The following is a 19009-nucleotide window of genomic DNA, read 5'->3' on the forward strand; positions in this document are numbered from 1 at the left end:
ACTTGCAAGTTATGTCCGTTAAAAATAATAATAGCTTGTTTTACACCAATAAAACTTTTTTTATTTCCTGATTTTTTATATCGATAAAAATAAATAGCAACAACACTATTGGAAAACTACTTGTAATAAATAGAAAAATAAAATTTACCTTTATGGTACTTTTATTTTTGAGATTTTTTTCTATATACAGAATTAAAACCTAATGATTGTGATTCTAAGTAATGGTATGAAAGTTATCTTAACTCTTACATTCATTCATTGGGTAAGGTGCACAGAACAAATGTTCTGCAATAGGCTGCAGGCCTGGCATATCCAGGTGGTTAGAACGTTCCTCTCGTAATCTGAGGATTGCGGGTCCAAATCCCCGTCATACCAAACATACTCGCCTTTTCAGCCGTTCGGGCGTTATATTGTTACGGCCAATCCCACTATTCGTTGGTAAAAGAGTACACTGCTAAATTAGGAACGGCTAGCGCAGATAGCCCTCGAGTATCTTTGCGCGAAATTAAAAATAAACAAACTGCACCTTTTTCTTATGAAAAACTAATATTTTACACTCTTTTGGGGCATTCCTTAAAAAAAATGCCAAATATGTTTCACTTTCCCCTAGTGTTCAGCTATAATATAATAATAATTAATAAATATATATATATATATGTATACACACACACACATACAAATCGTAGTCAACATTGACATGTAGATAAAAAGTTTTTCAAGTTATGTTGAGATTATTGTATGGCTTCTTGTATTCATCTTTAATTTTGTACTTTTTTTTGGAGTTGTCTTCTGAACATCATCCTTATTTTTTCAAAATTTGTTTTATTACTTGTATATATACGAAATTACAGTAACATCAAAAAAGTAACATGCACGTATTCCTCCTTCCTCTGTTTATAAAAGTCTCGTGCTTGATATGGTTCTTATCTCTTTGTCCTCTCAAACTGATCTGAGGGTATTTATGAAAGTCTTACACTTGATGTGGTTCTTGTCTCCTAGTCCTCTTAGTTTGATCTGTGGTTATTTATGAAAATCTCATGCTTGATGTGGTTATTGTCTCTTTGTCCTCTTACAGTGATCTGAGGCTATTTATAAAATTCTCATGCTTGGTGTGGTTTTTGTCTTTTGGATCTCAGTGTTCCTTCTTTATGGACTGATGGATGTGTTTAATAATATTTAAGTTTCTTATGTTTTCTTTTCCTTAATAGCAAATAAATAAAATGAAAGAAATTATGTATTTCGTAAGGATATCTTTCTTTTTTGCTTTAAAGGTAGTTCCAATATATCAAAATGGGCAGCTATTTACAATCTGTATTTCGTGGACAACTAACGGTCCAGTGCTCTCTTGAGGTGGTCTGTAGAGCTGTTGCATAATTGTTCACAGGAAGAGCAGCATAGCGTATAGATTTTGATGTAACCCACCGAAAAAACAACAAAGCAAAAACAAATAGATGGTCCCAGAACAATGACATTTTAGAATCACTGGTCTAAAGTAATTGCAATAAATACTGGCTATATTTCGTAGTATTTATATATATAATACAATAGTTTATTTACATTGTATTCTTGTCCAAAGGGTTAATCATATTTCATAAGAATTACACTTTAGGCATCTTGCTGCCCTGGGAACCACTTCCTCCACTGGCGGCCCTGCTTATTCTAGTGACCATGATTACCACAGTTTCCATTCTAATAAGCTTCTGCGAATAACAGTGACGAAACTTTCTTTAATCTCCTATTGTGTGTAGGAAGCGGGTTCCAAGACTACGTTTTTTAAAACCAAAGGTATAAAAGACCATTAAAACAGCATTAAGGGGTGACTTGACATATGTGTTGTCAAATGACGTTGCTGTGATTCCAATTTTTGTAACGACTATCTTTATCATGATAACAGCCTTTGGCTTGAAAGTTTTTGAACATTTATTTTGTAAGCTTTCGTCAGTATCAGCCTTTTCTTTTTTATCTTGCTAGTGGTACCAAGAGATATATCTAATTTCGTCATTAGGGTATTTGGGTCGGTGGCTTTTTTCTTTTGGTAGAAATAGGCTTTTATTTGAAGGTTATTGGATTGTTCCTAATGGGGATATGACTTCTGAGACCATTGCTGTCTTAAATACTGGTTTATTTGTTTTCTGTTTTTGTGGGAGAACATTTAAGATCTCCATCTTGGAAATGTTGTGTCCGTCGACCCCATACTATTCAATAATCTCACTATATGGTTATTTCTCTTCGGAAAGGCTTCTCTTGTACCTTAACTACACAAAATGACAGCATTGCACTGAATTCGCTGTTCACCAAAAATGTAGGTTGAAATAAGTTGCTCAAGGTACTGAGTTAACATGTGTACATGGTTCTTCTAAAGACCAACCTCCCTGTTACTTAATGTTATGATAAATGTGAAATAAAAACTTCCCTGAAGTCAATAAGTTATTTCAATCGTAAAAGTTAGAAGGATAAAGATGGAACACATAACAGTGTAGACTCCAAAATTTTGCCCACGTGTATCAAATTAGAAGTCACCACTGTGAACCTTTTACAAGACTCTTAAATCGACGTAGTTCTAACGTTAACAGTAACCACGTAACAGCGTTTTGGATCCCTCAGTGATTCTATTAAAAAAAACAACTGATCGGACATTATGCCAGAAACTAACATCATCTTCAAACCGACAGTAAAATATTACTTCAATAATGACTTGATGTAAATTCGGTTCTTTGTATTAATGTTAAAAGTTTATATACGAGATTTTGCAAATGTTCATAACTTTAATCCAATTTTCAAATTATCGTTGAAATTCCATCGTATGCTCCTGTAAGAGTGCATTACATTCACTAGTCCTCGAGTTGAAGTTGAAATTCCATAGATGTAGTTTTGTGTGTATTAAATCTCTGGTGTTCGGCGTAACTTTGAGATTCCATATATATATATCCGTTAAAAGTATGTTACATTTGTCTAGCCCTCGCGTAAAGTTGAAATTCTATAGATATATTAGTGTTCATTTTAATTTAGTTTTTGATAACGTTGTGATTTCATACGTACATTTACCCCCGTAAGGGTGTTACATTCATCTAGTCCTCGAGTAAGACTGAAATTCTATGCATATGTCTTTGTATTTATTTGTGTTATATTAATTTAACCTTTGAGTTACGATTCCATGCACATATTTGTCCGTGTAAGAATGTGTTACATACACCCAGTAATCAAGATAGGGTTGAAATTGTATACGAGTGTCCTTCAAAGTATATATCAAATTAACATTGTCCTTTGGTTGTATAAAAATTCCATAATCGGTCGTTATGAACTGTGTAAATGGGTCCACACTTTTAGACATCTCGTAAAACGCATCTGCTTGCGTATCAGATAATACTGAAACTTGTATAATCCTAATCTTTGAGTCAGTAAGTTATGACTTCTAACTGACATGCACACAAGGCAGTCATCAAGCACTCATATCGTTGCTCTCGACGGTTTTCTCACTGTTGTCTGATTGGTGTTGGAAATACGTCATTAATCAGACGTAAATAAAGTAGAACTACATACATGTATGATCATGAACTATATCGAAGACTTACATAGATATAAATGTCACGTGATTGGTTTAAGCATCTACGTAATGTAATCGTACCCAATGAACGTCATTAACTGACCTATATGATGTTTGCCTCGTCGAGGATTTTGGGGTGAGGGGTGGAGGTATCCATCACTACTGTAAATTGATCTTTTCCTAGAACTAAAGTGATGAAGTACAGATTGTGAAATGTGTACATTATTTGTCAATAAATATGACCTAATAGTGTGTATCACATCTTCACGTCAGGTCTATTGTGTGTATCTTCGTGTAATTATGCTCAATTCTACGTTTCTCGTGGCCCGGCATGGCCAAGCGTGTTAAGGCGTGCGACTCGTAATCTGAGGGTCGCGGGTTCGCATCCCCGTCGCGCCAAACATGCTTGCCCTTTGAGCCGTGGGGGCGTTATAACGTGACGGTCAATCCCACTATTCGTTGGTAAAAGAGTAGCCCAAGAGTTGGCGGTGGGTGGTGATGACTAGCTGCCTTCCTCTCTGGTCTTACACTGCTAAATTAGGGACGGCTAGCGCAGATAGCCCTCGAGTAGCTTTGTGCGAAATTAGAAAACAAACAAGCAAACGTTTCTCGTAGCGTTCACCATCGATGTGTTCCAGTTAATACCTTAAGTAAATTTATGCTTTTTGCTTGTTATAACACTGAATTGACCAAGCAAAACATATTGTGGGAAATAACGAAATTTCTCTGTAAGAAGGAGGTTAAAAACCAGTTAAAGTGTACTGAGTGTTTCTATTTATTTTTGTTAGTACTCAAAGCTCTGAAACTAGAATTTGAGGATCAAGCAATTTAGGAAAATGCGTGTGTGTATGTTTTGGGCTGAGTCCACCGATGGGAGTAGAACCGCTGATTTTAGCGTTGTAAATCCGTAGACTTACTGTCATACCAGTGAGGGACATTAGGAAAATGTGCTTAAAAACCGATGACGTTAAAGAAGTAATATATATATATATTCTGACTAAGAAACTAGGCTTAAACCCAAAACTGGTTCCGGTAAAAAACATATAATAAAAAATCTGTCGTTGTTATAAAATATTATCAAATACTTTAAGTATATATATATACATTTCAATATCATCTCGTAACAGATCAATGATGCTTGGACTATATTGTCACCCAGCACTGTAAACAGTGTAATGATATAGTACTAAGAGAACGAATAACACTTTTTTTTTAAGTTTTAAATCTTGGTTCCAAATAAGGATACAAAAAGACTGAATGCTGCTAAACCATTAATACTGAACTATAATTAAAATGGAATTACTAAACGAGAGGTAAATACATACTTTTTACAGTATGTAAAAATACAGTAAAAACAACTGGAATTGAATTGCTAAATACAGATAGATTGCAGGTAGTAAGTTGCAAAATACAGGTAAACAACAGGTAATAAGTTACAAAATACAGGTAGACAACGGGTAATTAGTTACAAAATACGGGTGGACAGCGGGTAATTAGTTACAAAATACAGCTAGATAATAGGTAATAAGTTACTAAATACATGTATATAATGGGTGGTAGGTTATTAAATAAAGGTAGAAAAGGGTTAGTAAGTTATTAAATACAGGTAGGTAACGGGTAGTAAATTAATAAATACGGGTAGATTGTACGTGTGTGTACGTAATAAACTACTAAACACAGCTGTGTCACATGATATAATAAGTTATTATAAACAACTAGATTACAGGCAATAGGTATAACTAGATTACATGGTAATAAGTTACTGAAGATAGCTGAATTACAGGTGATAAGACACTAAATACGTATAGTAGGTAATAAATTAGTAACTACAGCTTTATTAAAGACAACATTTGGTATTTTCAATCTGTGCAATACTGTGGTATTCTATATCTAGAACTGTTAACTGAAGGAAGGACAGCCGGTAAGGAGCTTCAGACGCCTACGTGGCTACACTTAACTGAACAGAGGAACTCATTGTCTGTTTCACTCACAAAAAATCCTAAGTTTAGTCTAAAGGGTGGATCACGGTTTAAACCTCGAAATCTGCAGCGCAGAATTTTAACTACGGCTAGTAAGACAGTAAACACCGGAAAATCATAGGTAATCAGTTATTGACACAACCGGATAATGGGTAATAAATATGTACTGTTAAACATTGAGAAATCAAACATTTAAGGCGCAGACGACTGACCCTCGGATGAGCGATAATGCAAAATTTACGCGTTTTGTAGTGAAATAAAGAAAACAAACAAAACTACTTACACCAATGATATAGCATTTTTTATTTATTTTATTTATTAAATTCAATTTTATATATATATAGTTAATAACTAGTTAAGGGCCGTTGTTCCAAAGATTATAATTCTTTACAAGTAGACAATGGACAACAGGGAATTTGTAAAAATCTCTTTCAGGTATTACATATTTTTGGAGAGCTGCTCAAACTTGATACGAATCAATGAGTTTTCTTTCGTTTTTTGCAGCGACTTTTCAGTATTTATAATTGTTCATCATCCTCCAAATTAATAAAAAAACTTAATTTTGAATATTTTTGTTTTGCTAAGTTTGATGGGAGGAAGAAAAGACGACTAATTATTTTAAAAATACGGATAAAATTTGATAAGTAAGACCTTGGGAAATAAGTAACTAAATACTTTACAGAAAAGACCAAATATTGTGAAAAATATATAAATAACAAAATCTTACTTAAATGGTCTTATAATAATGGTTCATTTACCTGACGACAGACGGCTTAGTCGTAGGTTAGGAGAGGACGACACTTGAATGGTGTGTCTTTTGGTGTTACTGTCTTCAGAGGCTTTGGAAAGAGAAACATGGTAAATATTAATAAAGTACATATCTTCTAAAAGTCTCTTATATAAAATTCGCTGTGACATATATCTAAGTAAAGATAAAAATTAATTGTAAAAGTAAAAACTTGACGCTAAAATGTGTGTGTGTACAAAGAAGTAAAAAACGTGACATTTCTTTGTGTGTTTGTAAGTAAAAACATGAGTTTGTTTGTTCTTTGAATTTCGCGCAAAGCTACTCGAGGGCTATCTGCGCTAGCCGTCCCTAATTTAGCAGTGTAAGACTAGGGGAAGGCAGCTAGTCATCACCACCCACCGCCAACTCTTGGGCTATTATTTTACCAACGAAAAGTGGGATTGATAGTCACATTATAAGGCCCCCACGGCTGAAAGGGCAAGCATGTTTGGCGCGACGGGGATGCGAACCCGCGACCCTCAGATTACGAGTCGAATACCTTAACCCACCTGGCCATGCCAGGCCAAAAACATAAGACTAGATTGTACGTGTATGAGTAAAAACATGATACTATCTCCACGTGTGTAAAAGTAAAACGTGTGAGCAGAATTAAAAACTGTAGAAGTATGTATATCTTTACCAGCTGAGGTGAAATTATTATCCTGTACTTTGCTAAAGGTTAAAGTTCATCTTTTAAGTTCAATTAACTTCTTAATTTCAAAATTGTGTCTGTAAAACAAAACAAAAACTTATATTATGTGGTCGATATACGATTACGATTTGTATGTATATACATATATTTATTATAATAAATAAATAATATAATAATAAAATAATATAAGTTTTTGTTTTGTTTTACAGACACAATTTTGAAATTTTCTAAATTTTTGTTAAAGGAGTTAATTGAACTTAAAAGATGAACTTTAACCTTTAGCAAAGTACAGGATAATAATTTCACCTGAGCTGGTAAAGATATACATACTTCTACAGTTTTTAATTCTGCTCACACGTTTTGCTTTTACACACGTTGAGGTAGTATCATGTTTTTACTCATACACGTACAATCTAGTCTTATGTTAATAAATTAGATTTTTGGTTCCGCTAGCTGAACACTAAGGGAAAGTGAAACAAATTCGGAATTTTTAAGAATGCCCCAAAATAGTGTAAAATATTAGTTTTTGATAAGAAAAATGTACAGTTTGTTTGTTTTGAATTTAAATATAAAGTTAATAACGCGAAGAAAACATTAAATTAGCCTGCTTTTAGCTAACAAATGCCAGGTTCCAACTGATGTATAATTTCATATGTCCCACTATAAAGAATGTACATTGTTAAGCAGAAAGCTTCACAACAACTTATTTGCAGAAGAGGTGCCAGCCTCTTTCCAATGAGAGGTCGTAGTTTGGATATATAATAAAGTGATTGGGTAAACTTTGCATTATTAAGCAAGTGAACTACCTTTAACAGTAAATATTTTGCCCAACCGCCCGTGGCTGCCTATCCTCTGCTTACTGTGGGTATCTAAATCCAATGTTTACGTTATAAGTCCTTAGGATGAGGTACGTTTCTGATTGATCAATTTCTTTATAATTTTTTGTTTCAAAATTGAACTTAGCCAGTTATAACATGGAGTTACTTGAATATTTCAATTAAAAACGGAGGGAAGATAAAAATGTGAAATATTTAGTTTGTTACGACATGTAACTGGTTTCTACAAATTAAAGAAACGTTACAATGACGTGACAATCACGATCATACTCCAGGAAATTGTCGAGTCCAATCTTTCAATTTGTTTTGAATTTCGTGCAAAGCTACTCGAAGGCTATCTGCGCTAGCCGTCCCTAATTTAGCAGTGTAAGACTAGAGAGAAGACAGCTAGTGATCACCGCCGACCGCCAACTCTTGGGCTACTCTTTTACCAACGAATAGTGGGATTGATCGTCACTCTATAACTGCCCCACGGCTGAAGGGGCGAGCATGTTTGGTGTGACGGGGATTCGAACTCGCAACCCTCAGATTACGAGCCGACTACCTTAACTACCTGGCCATGCTGGGCCCCTATCTTTCAAATCTTTTAACTTATTCAAACATTCGACAACTGTTATAAACACATACCCAACCTAAAAAAATGTTTACACAGTCAAATAACACGAACTTTTTTTTTGTAATAATCTTGTGTCTTATTAATTCCCTGCCTATAAACGATAACTTAATTTCATATAGCGTCTAATTTATCTGTAAACACTAAGATCACGTGTCCGGATGTTTCTAAATAGTTCCAAGAATTGTCTTTTAACTGCACCAAGATATTGTGAGCTGCAGTTAAATACTTCTACCGCCAACAAACGCGTGCACATTGCAGTCATTTTCCAAAAGTCACGTTATCTCGACGTTTTTTTTCCAAAACGCGTGACACAATTCACTGTCACGTCATTAGTAAATTTCTCAATGGCTTCTGTCAAAATATGTCGAATACAAAAAGAAGAAAATTAAAAAATTACCTATTTTGTGTTATTTATACAAAAAACGAGGATTAATAAAACGTATAGTTTGTCAAAAACAAAATCAATAAAAAGTATGTGCACAACCCCATCTTCTGCCCCAGAAACTATAAATAGTGAGGAGATTGAATACTCCATGTAGATAATTAAGACACGCAACTCGTAATCCAAGGGTCACGAGTTCGAATCCCCGCCACACCAAACATGCTCGCCCTTTCAGCCGTGGGGGCGATATAATGTTACAATCAATCCCATTATTCGTTGGTAAAAGAGTAGCCCAAGAGTTAACGGTGGGTGGTGATGACTAGTTGCCTTCCTTCTACTCTAGTCTTACACTGCTAAATTAGGGACGGCTAGCGCAGATAGCCCTCGTGTAACTTTGCGCAAAATTCAAAAACAAACACGTACCCCGCTAAAAACGTTTCGATACCTCAGTGGACAGAGCACAGATAGCCCATTGTGTAGCTTTGCACTTAATAACAAGCAAACAAATATATTGGCGATATGGTAAGCACGTGCATGATATAAATAGCGAATGTTATTTTAATAATAAATTTAAATGAACCGTTAAATACCGTATAACTCTATTAGATACGGATATAAACTTGTACTTCAAGGAAGAGGACAAGTATATTATTTACTACCGTCGCATGTTAGTTTAATTATTACATATAACGGATTACTTCTCTTGTCATGTGCCTTTTCAGGGGAAACAGTACATTTAGGGAAAAATCTAGGGCCGCTAAGTGATTCGAAACAGTGGTTAAAATGGAAATTAAAGCTGGAAACACCAGTACTAATCACACTCATTACTCTTCATGGAAAACTAGAAACTAAGCTGTCCAATACAACATTTTATTAAGTATACACTGCATGTCGGAAATGAAAATGTTGCCATCAGTTTTGATGACAACCAGAATCGTGCGACACTGCGCGATAAAGTAAAATATTCGTCGCGCCCATCTCTTCCAGGTCCACCCTTAATGTGGATGGGAAGCCACAACTTCGATCCTGCCCGATGAAGGCCAGTTTCATTTATAATCATATGCTAGTCAGTTTAGTTCTTCTACAAACTTTTAATTATCCTACGTTAATGTTTCAGTTACCCATGGTCCTTGTTCCAATATGAGGGCCTTCTTAACAACTTAGCCATTTTCTTAGCTGGGGGAAGGGGGGACAGTTCCCCGTGCTCATCTTCACTTTAAAGTTTTTAAACACTGTTCCTATACGTATAAGTCTTATGCTGCAATGATTTATGGAAGTTATGTTTAAAATATTCATCAAAAGTCATGTGTAACAATGAAATCTCAAGATAGGTTAAAACCAGTCTTTCAAACTAAATCTTATGAAACGGTGAAGATTTTATAATCTCAAAGCATATTGCACAGCACCACAGTAATCGGTGTATATTTGAGTTATTAAATATTCCGTTTCGTCTTCATTGAGAAGTAATGGTATTTGTCAATTTGTCAGTGGCGTAATTCTCTTCACCCCACCCCCCTTCCCCAAATACCAGAGTATACTTGTGTCATTGGCTCGGCATCACCAGGTGGGATAAGGCGTTCGACTCGTAATCCAAGGGTCGCGGGTTCGAATTCCCGTCACACCAAACATGCTCGCCCTTCCAGCCGTGGGGGCGTTATAATGTGACAGTCAATCCCACTATTCGTTGTTAAAAGAGTAGCCCAAGAGTTAGCGGTGGGTGGTGATAACTAGCTGCCATCCCTCTAATCTTACACTGCTAAATTAGGGACGGCTAGTGCAGATTGCCCTCGTGTAGCTTTGCGTGAAATTAAAAAAAAACAAAAAAAACAAACTTGTGTCATTGGTATTTGTTAAACAAATCCGGTTTTTGTGATCGTGTATGTAACTCATCCCCATTTTATTTTTTGCGCACTCTTTGTTGGTGGAGTAATACTTGGAATTTAAAGGTTTAAATAAAATCCTATTCCCCCTTTAATATATTATTTGCTTTTGGCATCATTAATTCTATCAGCTTTAAGAAAAACTTGTTTTCAGTTTATCTATGGAAGTCCATTAGGCTTACCATTCCATGTTAGTTATTTTTGTCATGACTACAATTTATACCCGACGTTACCCTTCAGTTTTATTCATATTACATTGTGTTTAATGTATCTATACGTTTTGTTTGGCTCAGCGGTAAGTTTATGGACTTAAAATGCTAAAATCCAGGTTTTGACTCCCAGTGGTTGGCAGCGTGCATATACCTCATTGCGTTACCTTGATTAATACTTTAGTTTACGTTAAATGTAAAAGCTTATAACTTGATGCAAAAACTTCTTTCATTAGCAGGCTAACTCGTAACTTCGTTGCGAAACGTCTTCAAGAGAGTGGTGTAATACGAGTGATGAAAAATATAAATGTATATAATCCATCATTTTTATAAGGTCGTTAATTTACTTTAAAATTAAAATATTGTAATCTACGTGAGGCAAAACAGACGACAGCATACAATACAGATTATGTTTGTAAGTCTAATAAACGATTATAGTAGACACTTGAAGACACTACACGAGTAGCATGTTTAAATTCCATATCACTTTACAACGAGAGAAGGGATGACATTTATGTGAATATAGGTCAGAGGGCAAGGTCAAACTGAAGGTCAACCCTGCGTTTACACATATTTTCTCTCGACTGCACTATTGCTTATGTAATCAAGCCGTGGCACTGGACATTTTGAAAGAAATATCCGATTAAATGTAGAAAAAATATAATTCCCAAAACCGTAACAGAGAAGACATAAAACCACTGATTTCATTTTTTAATAAAAAAAATTATAAGGCAAGTTTCTCATGTAGTATTATAACCAACTGTTTTCTATTTTGATAGTACAGACACCCGCACACCATAACTTCAGTAACAACTTTCAAGGTTATGTGAAAATAGGGAAACCGAATTTAAAATGCACGCAACTAATAAGAATGCAACGATCAATCTGTTTCGATCCGGGCTTCTGCGACACGTGTTTTTATTACATTTTCAACAGTGCTCTGCGTAGTTTCTACTGCTTACGTGAAATCACACGAATACTAAGAAAATGGAAAGTCATCATGTTTCATTCATTCATTCTCTCTATCCTAAAGCAGGGTTACAAAATAGAAAAAGAAAATAACAACATCTTAAAATTATTAATGGAATCCGTACCGTCGGATTTTTATACTAAGATACTTATAAAGGAAACTTCGTGTGGGTCTTTGCTTTTTTACGAGTCATGCACACATAAGAATGCAAAGTAGAGTCAGTACTGTAATTAATTCCATTAACTGTTGATAGGGTTCCCTAAGTTCTTCACAGTTAGTGTCTTGACAAGCTAAAAACAGAATTATTGAGTATGTAGTAATATGTGAACCCAACTGGTAACGAAATGAATGTAAATAAATCAATAATTTAAGATTGGATAAGTTTAAACCTCTCAGGGTCCCAGGCTGGTACAACGGTAAGTCTACAGATTTACTAAAGTTAGGGGTTCGATTCCCCTCGAATAATTCAGCAGATAACCTGATGTGGCGTTGCCTTAAGAAAAAAAAACACACACACACAAACCTGTCAGGGTCCCACGCTGGTACAGTGGTAAAGTCTACCGATTTACAACGCTAAAGTTAGGGGTTCGATTCCCCTCGAATAATTCAGCAGATAACCCGATGTGGCGTTGCTATAAGAAAAACACACACAAACCTGTCATAGTCGCAGGTCCCCGCTAGTACAGCGGTATGTCTACGGATTTACAACGCTAAAATCAGGGATTCGATTCCCCTCGGTGGGCTCAGCAGATAGCCCGATGTGGCTTTGCTATAAGAAAATACACAAACACACACAGAGTCGCAGGTGCCTAACACATAGGGCAATAGAGGTATGTGTTCTTCCCCCCCGCCCCCACGTTTTCCAGTTAGTGTACATACACTTTTATTACCCCCAACACACACAGCAGTTATGGTTACAGTGAAGATACTTTTTTTTATCGTGCCTAACGGCAAACAAAAGAGAGAGAGAGAGAAATAGATCATGTTGTCAATTTCATAATAACTATATCAAATACAGCTTCCATTAATTTGCGAAAATTTTAACATTGTGATAAAAGAGCATGCTTTAAAAAAAAGGTTTAGTAAAAACGATATTTTATTATAAAAATTACCGTTACAAATCGTACCCACTTCCACGTGCACCATGCACAGCGTTCGTTTATCCAAGTTGAATATAACAAACGTGTTCGCCTTCTATATTTTTATTTTTATTTGTAATTTGGCATTATTTATTAAACACTTTGCTAGTTAGTTATAAACACACACATATATATGTATTTGCGCGATCTGGTTTTCACATTACATGCAGAGCTACACAATGTACTATCAGTGCTCTGCCCACCACAATTATCTAAATCCGATTTTTAGCATGGTAAATCCGCAGACTTGCGCTAAGCCACTAGTGAACGCAGGCACACACATATGCAAACCTTACAAACAACTTTTTTTCTGTAGTGTTTGCATTACTCTGTTGAGGTTGTAGCTGAAAAATCTTTAGCAGAGGGTATCTCTAATAAGTCTAATTGGCGTTTCAACACATTCTATTCATTACAGGATTTAGTTTATATATTATACGTATATTGATTTATGGCATTATGTATATCTAGAAAGTTTGTTGTTAAAAATTAGCTTCATTAAAAGGGTGCAGACAAACGCACATTTCCTCTTTATATAATAATCTATACATTAGCTTATGAACGTTTATAAATATTTATATCACCCTATCTGTCTAGATATGTTTAGCGTAACGATGCATAAAATTCTGCAACTTACGAACATCATATTTTCTCCGACGTACGATAGAAGACCACACTCCACGATATGACATATTTTAAGATTTGATTTCAATGGACTTTTCACATGAAACACATAATTTCTTGCTCTTAAACTGTAATTAAGCCTCGTTTTTACACAGCCTTCTCCATTTTCAAAACAATCCGAGTGTGGTGGTTAGCAACCACACCGTTTACCCAACATGATACGCTAGCCACTAAAGAGGGACGCGCTATTACAAACTTCCTGGAACTAACGCTTCCTTCCACAGTTCTAGGCCTTGGCGGAAGTTTGACGTCCACAAAATGTGATTGGGTGAGGTAATGACGTGCCTACTTCAGAATGCCGAAATCGAGCATGGTATTGAGAGACTGAAATAATTTCTTGACCACTGCTCTTGCATTTATAATTGATGGTTTATCACAGAACATTTAAAATCAAAATTTATAACAGTGGCCACAATACCGCAATAATTTGTTAGGTGTACATCAATAACGGCAAAGAAAATTAATCGAAACCTAAACCAAATTACTTTGCGTTCTGATAAACTAAACGAGGGATTTAATTTGGTCACGTGCATTGATTTCGAAGAAAATAGCAGGAAGGGATTTAATTCATATCACGTGCCACTATTACAACTTCTACTGTTTAATAGCGATGTTTACTATAACTTGAACATGGAAATTGATTTTATCAAGCATTTACACTGCAAAAACAAGCATGTTTCATAAAGCAAGTTAAAACAACAACAACGTAAAATGAAAACGTATTGAAACTAATTCAAAATATCAACCTTGAAAGAATGGAATGGATATTTCTCTTGATAACTAACTAAGGGTGAAACTATGTGATGTATCACTTGTAGGTCTTTATTATTCACAGGCCTCGATTTGCTTTACAGTTTTACAAAATAGTTTAATGAAAACAAACAAGCAGGTACATAGCGACTTGTTTCTGACAAAGGATAACATATTAACAATAATTTGTATCCCTTTTTGATAATATTTAATATGTCCATAAAATGTGATCGAATAATTTTTTAAAACCATTTTACATCTTTATCACATTACTTTGTTGAACTTGACGCAAACCTACTCGAAGGCCATCTGCGCGAGCTGTCCCTAATTTTCAAGTGATAGGCTAGAATGAAGGCAGATAGTCAACATCACCCACCGCCAACTCTTGGGTTACTCTTTACCGACAAATTTATAATGGGATTAACCGTAACATTATAACGTCCCAACGGCCAAAAGAGCGAGCTCGTTCTTTGACGGTATTCGAACCCGCGACTCCTCAAATGCCCTAACCGCCAGGTCATGCTAGGCCTTTTTACTTCATAAGCTGTACATAATCCAAACACGAGGCTTACGTTTACCTACCACTTAAACGTACGTCTAAGTGATATGTATAAAGCAGCATTATTGCCAGTTCTATCAATTATATGAAAATACACTTCCATGTTTATTTCGTTAAAATCTTCAATGGTTATATAATACTGAAATGATCAAGAGAGAGCTTAAAAACAATCTGCGATCCCTTCAAAGTTGATCAGAAAAACCATTAAATTCTGTGAAACTGTAGACCTTTTTAGTTCTATAGTTTCATGATTAATAATTCTGTGTGTGCCATCCCCATTGACCTAACAGTAAGTTAGGGGGTTTGTAATGCTAAAATTCGAGTTTCGATATCCGCGGTAAGTAAAACATTGTGTAGCTCTGTGCTTAACAATAAACAAACTAGTAAATCATTTTTGTTGGCATTACTCGTGAAGATGTCTTACATAACTGATGAAAATAGTTAATGAGAAAAGAAAAAAGAGATTGGAACAAGTATAGTTCGTAAGTTATCTAAAAAAGTGTGCGCCGGAAGCAGGTGTGGCAGTCGGACCAACATTTCGTCACAGTAACTGTAGAGCCTTTTGAAGTTTAACTTGTACTTCAAAAATTGTTTCTAGGTAAATATATAGACGTATATTGGTATACACATACTAGTTCTTGCTTATAGCTATGGTGAGTATAAGTGCCAGTGAGCACCTATTTTTCAAACCTTTCTTAAAGGGCATATCCAAAGATACCATTCTTTCCACGTCAAAGTTACTGAACAATCCAAAATTACTTCCTCCAACCATGAATTGTTAGTTACTATTAGATGACTCTTATTCTTCAAGGAGGAATACTGGAAAGTTAGGTATCTTTTAAAATTCTTAAAATAAATTAAAGAAACTGTTACTTCATCATTTATCCAGAAGATGGCACCTTCAAGTACATAAGTAGAAGTTTCTTTACTGATATTTATTCATTCTGAATTTTGCAATTACAGACATGGGGTACTTTTCAGCAAATGTTGAAAAGAATGTTACTGTACTTCCTAGTATCATTGTTGAGGTTACCTGCCCAACCCTAATATGAAGAAATTACTTTCCTATCTAAGTTCCTAAAAAAACCTTTGAAGTTAGTTGTTTTATTATATTATAATAATACTTAGGTTTTTGTCTGCCCCGAAAATGCACGCGCACTTGACGATATAAATGCTTATGTATAGGGTGGCCCGTAAGTCCCTATCCATCCATATATCTTACGTATCCAGTGTATCTTTGTGCTGTCTCTCATTCTCGCTGCATAATATTATGCGACACCATGTTCTGTGAGACATTTTCCTCAACATGGGCTTACATCGGCCATATTTCTCTGAAAAAAAGAAAGAAATGTATAATACATGCGTAATTGAATATAACGTAATAACATGTGGATGGGCAGGGACTTACAAAGGCTTCATTTCAACGGCTATTAATAAAAGATGGATGCAGATATACATCATTAGACATTTTGAATAACAACATATGAAAACCTTATCAAGTTTTTAAAAACGTTCCAACGTTAAGTCGTAGAATAACATCATAAATGTATTTATTGATAATATTAAATATATTAAAGTTTAGTCATAACTAAATTAAAGAAAATTTACACAAGTTACAATATTAATTTATCTTAAATGATATAAGCAATATTTAATAAAGGCTTAACTAATGTTAGACCTATGGAAAAAGGATTTATATATTTCGGTGCCTGTGATTATAATTCTTTTGCATTATTCTAGAATCATGTATTCAAATAAGTAACAAAGATAGCAATTTGAACAAAAAAATGTTCTGCAGCTTTCTGCTAGTTTATTGTAATAATACTTAACTTTTCTTTGTCCTGAAAATACGAGCACACTTACTAACCAATTGCTTATGATCGTGCACTATTTTATCGGATGTAGACAAAAGGCAGATATAAGTACAGTTTAGTTGGCATTTTGTACAATAATATGGACCGGCATGGCCAAGCGTGTTAAGGCGTGCGACTCGTAATCTAAGGGTCGCGGGTTCACATCCCCGTCGCGCCAAATATGCTCGCCCTGTCAGCCGTGGGGGCGTTATAACGTGACGGTCAATCCCACTATTCGTTGGTAAAAGAGTAGCCCAAGAGTTGGCGGTGGATGGTGATGACTAGCTGCCTTCCCTCGAGTCTTGCACTGCTAAATTAGGGACGGCTAGCACAGATAGCCCTCGAGTAGCTTTGTGCGAAATTAAAAAACCAAAAAACAAACAATAATATATTTAAAATTTTTTTTAAAGATCAAAAATTAGTTCATGGAATAACATTATGAGTTTTTACTTATAGTATTGAGTACGGTGTAGCATAATTCTAACTAAACTAAAGCTAGAAAAGTACACAATTTACACTATTAATTTGTTTATCGAATGTAAGCTGTACTTTACAAGGGGTTAACTAATATTAGGCCTAACACAAGTTGACTTGCAGATTTAGATGTCTGCTAATACAATTGTTTTGTGTTTGTCTAGAAATCCTGTATTTAAATAAACATTGTTGTAATAAAAATACTAATTTGATTGCAAATGTTTTGCAGGTCGCTACTAGTAAAACAGTAAAGTGAACGTATACTAACTAAATATATATAATAATTCTTCAAATAAATACAATAATTAAAAATCAGAGGAAATGTAAAAATTAGTGATTAGACATATTTTTTTTCGCACCATTTTTTATTCTTGTTCCAGTTAAAGGTTTCTTGAACTGTATGATAAAGAAAAATCTAACACAGAGAATCCCCAATAGCTAAGTGGCAAGTCTTGATGGCTTATAACGCCAAAAATCAGGTTTCGATATTCGTGGTGAGCACAGTGTAGATAGTCTATTGTGTACCATTGCGCTGAACAACAAATTAACAAAAAAATCTATAACAAACTAATGGCTTGTTTATTTGTCTGATTGTTTTTAATAAGCTACAGTAAATCGAAAGTAAACGCCAGAAGTCGCTCAGTATCGCAAATACATGTTGGCATACGCAGACGCATACTAAGCACACAATGGTTTTACAATATATATAGCACATTTAGGTAAACCTTCCAAATTATTCACATTTTACATTATAACGTCGCTTTTTGTTTGATGGACGAGAGAATCGCAATTTCGTTACTTCCCTTATTCGTTCAGCGACACAATCAACAGCATCATCTTTCTTCTTCAGGGTTCAGGTCTCGGTTTGGAAGTAGAACATCAGTCTAATCACGCTCTTATAAACTTTGGCTTTGATGATTTTTTGTCACAGGTGACTGTGGCTACTTCCTTACATCCCCTCTAAAAGACCTGTGTTCTATCACTTCCTCTTTCACTTGAGGTTGTATCTCCAAAGTACCTAAAGTCTTCTACCATAAACAGTGTTGAATGTTCGGTAATATCTCGTGACTCGTATAAAAGCAGCCAACCAACAGACCGTTATTATTATTTGTCAGCTGCAGTCAGTATATTATAAGCCTCGGAAGCTATATTCTGGTTAGCTCTTATTATCAGAAAACTACAGAATTTGACCAGGAACGTTTATAGATTTCAAACGTTACGACCTGTTTGACTTTAGTGAATTCATTTTGGACGTTAGTATTTCTATGAGGAAATTACATATCCTCATTCGTAAAAGTCACATTTTTTCAAGCGAGAGACACTCGAATGCCTGGACAAATATCACGGTTCGTAATACATATATATTAATTAATTAAAAAGCTCGGCATGGCCAAGCGTGTTAAGGCGTTCGACTCGTAATCCGAGAGTCGCGGGTTCGAATCCCGGTCGCACCAAACATGCTAGCCCTTTCAGCCGTGGGGGTGTTATAATGTGACGGTCAATTTCACTATTCGTTAGTAAAAGAGTAGCCCAAGAGTTGACGGTGGGTGGTGATGACTAGCCGCCTTCCCTCTGATCTTACACTGCTAAATTAGGGACAGCTAGCGCAGATAGCCCTCGAGTAGCTTTGCGCGAAATTTAAAAACAATCGTAAAAGTCAGCTTATGAATGGCATTAGGCCAACCGAACTAGGTAGCT

General features: G+C 35.3%; 1 protein-coding gene across 8 annotated transcripts in view; it reads right to left on the reverse strand.

The window, feature by feature from the left end:
• LOC143242718 (ras GTPase-activating protein raskol-like) overlaps window positions 1-19009 on the reverse strand; it is a 100091-nt gene that overhangs the window by 52943 nt on the left and 28139 nt on the right. For 5 of the 8 annotated variants that reach the window (XM_076486203.1, XM_076486196.1, XM_076486193.1 and 2 more), the window contains one exon: window positions 6282-6362. In XM_076486203.1, the coding sequence (XP_076342318.1) occupies window positions 6282-6362 (81 nt within the window). Of the gene's footprint in view, window positions 1-6281; window positions 6363-13628; window positions 13870-19009 lie in introns of those variants that run through there. The other 3 variants (XM_076486215.1, XM_076486209.1, XM_076486231.1) reach the window with 2 other exon arrangements.

The sequence above is a fragment of the Tachypleus tridentatus genome, chromosome 2 (genome assembly GCF_004210375.1).
Source record: "Tachypleus tridentatus isolate NWPU-2018 chromosome 2, ASM421037v1, whole genome shotgun sequence".
In the NCBI taxonomy this organism is placed as follows: domain Eukaryota; kingdom Metazoa; phylum Arthropoda; class Merostomata; order Xiphosura; family Limulidae; genus Tachypleus; species Tachypleus tridentatus.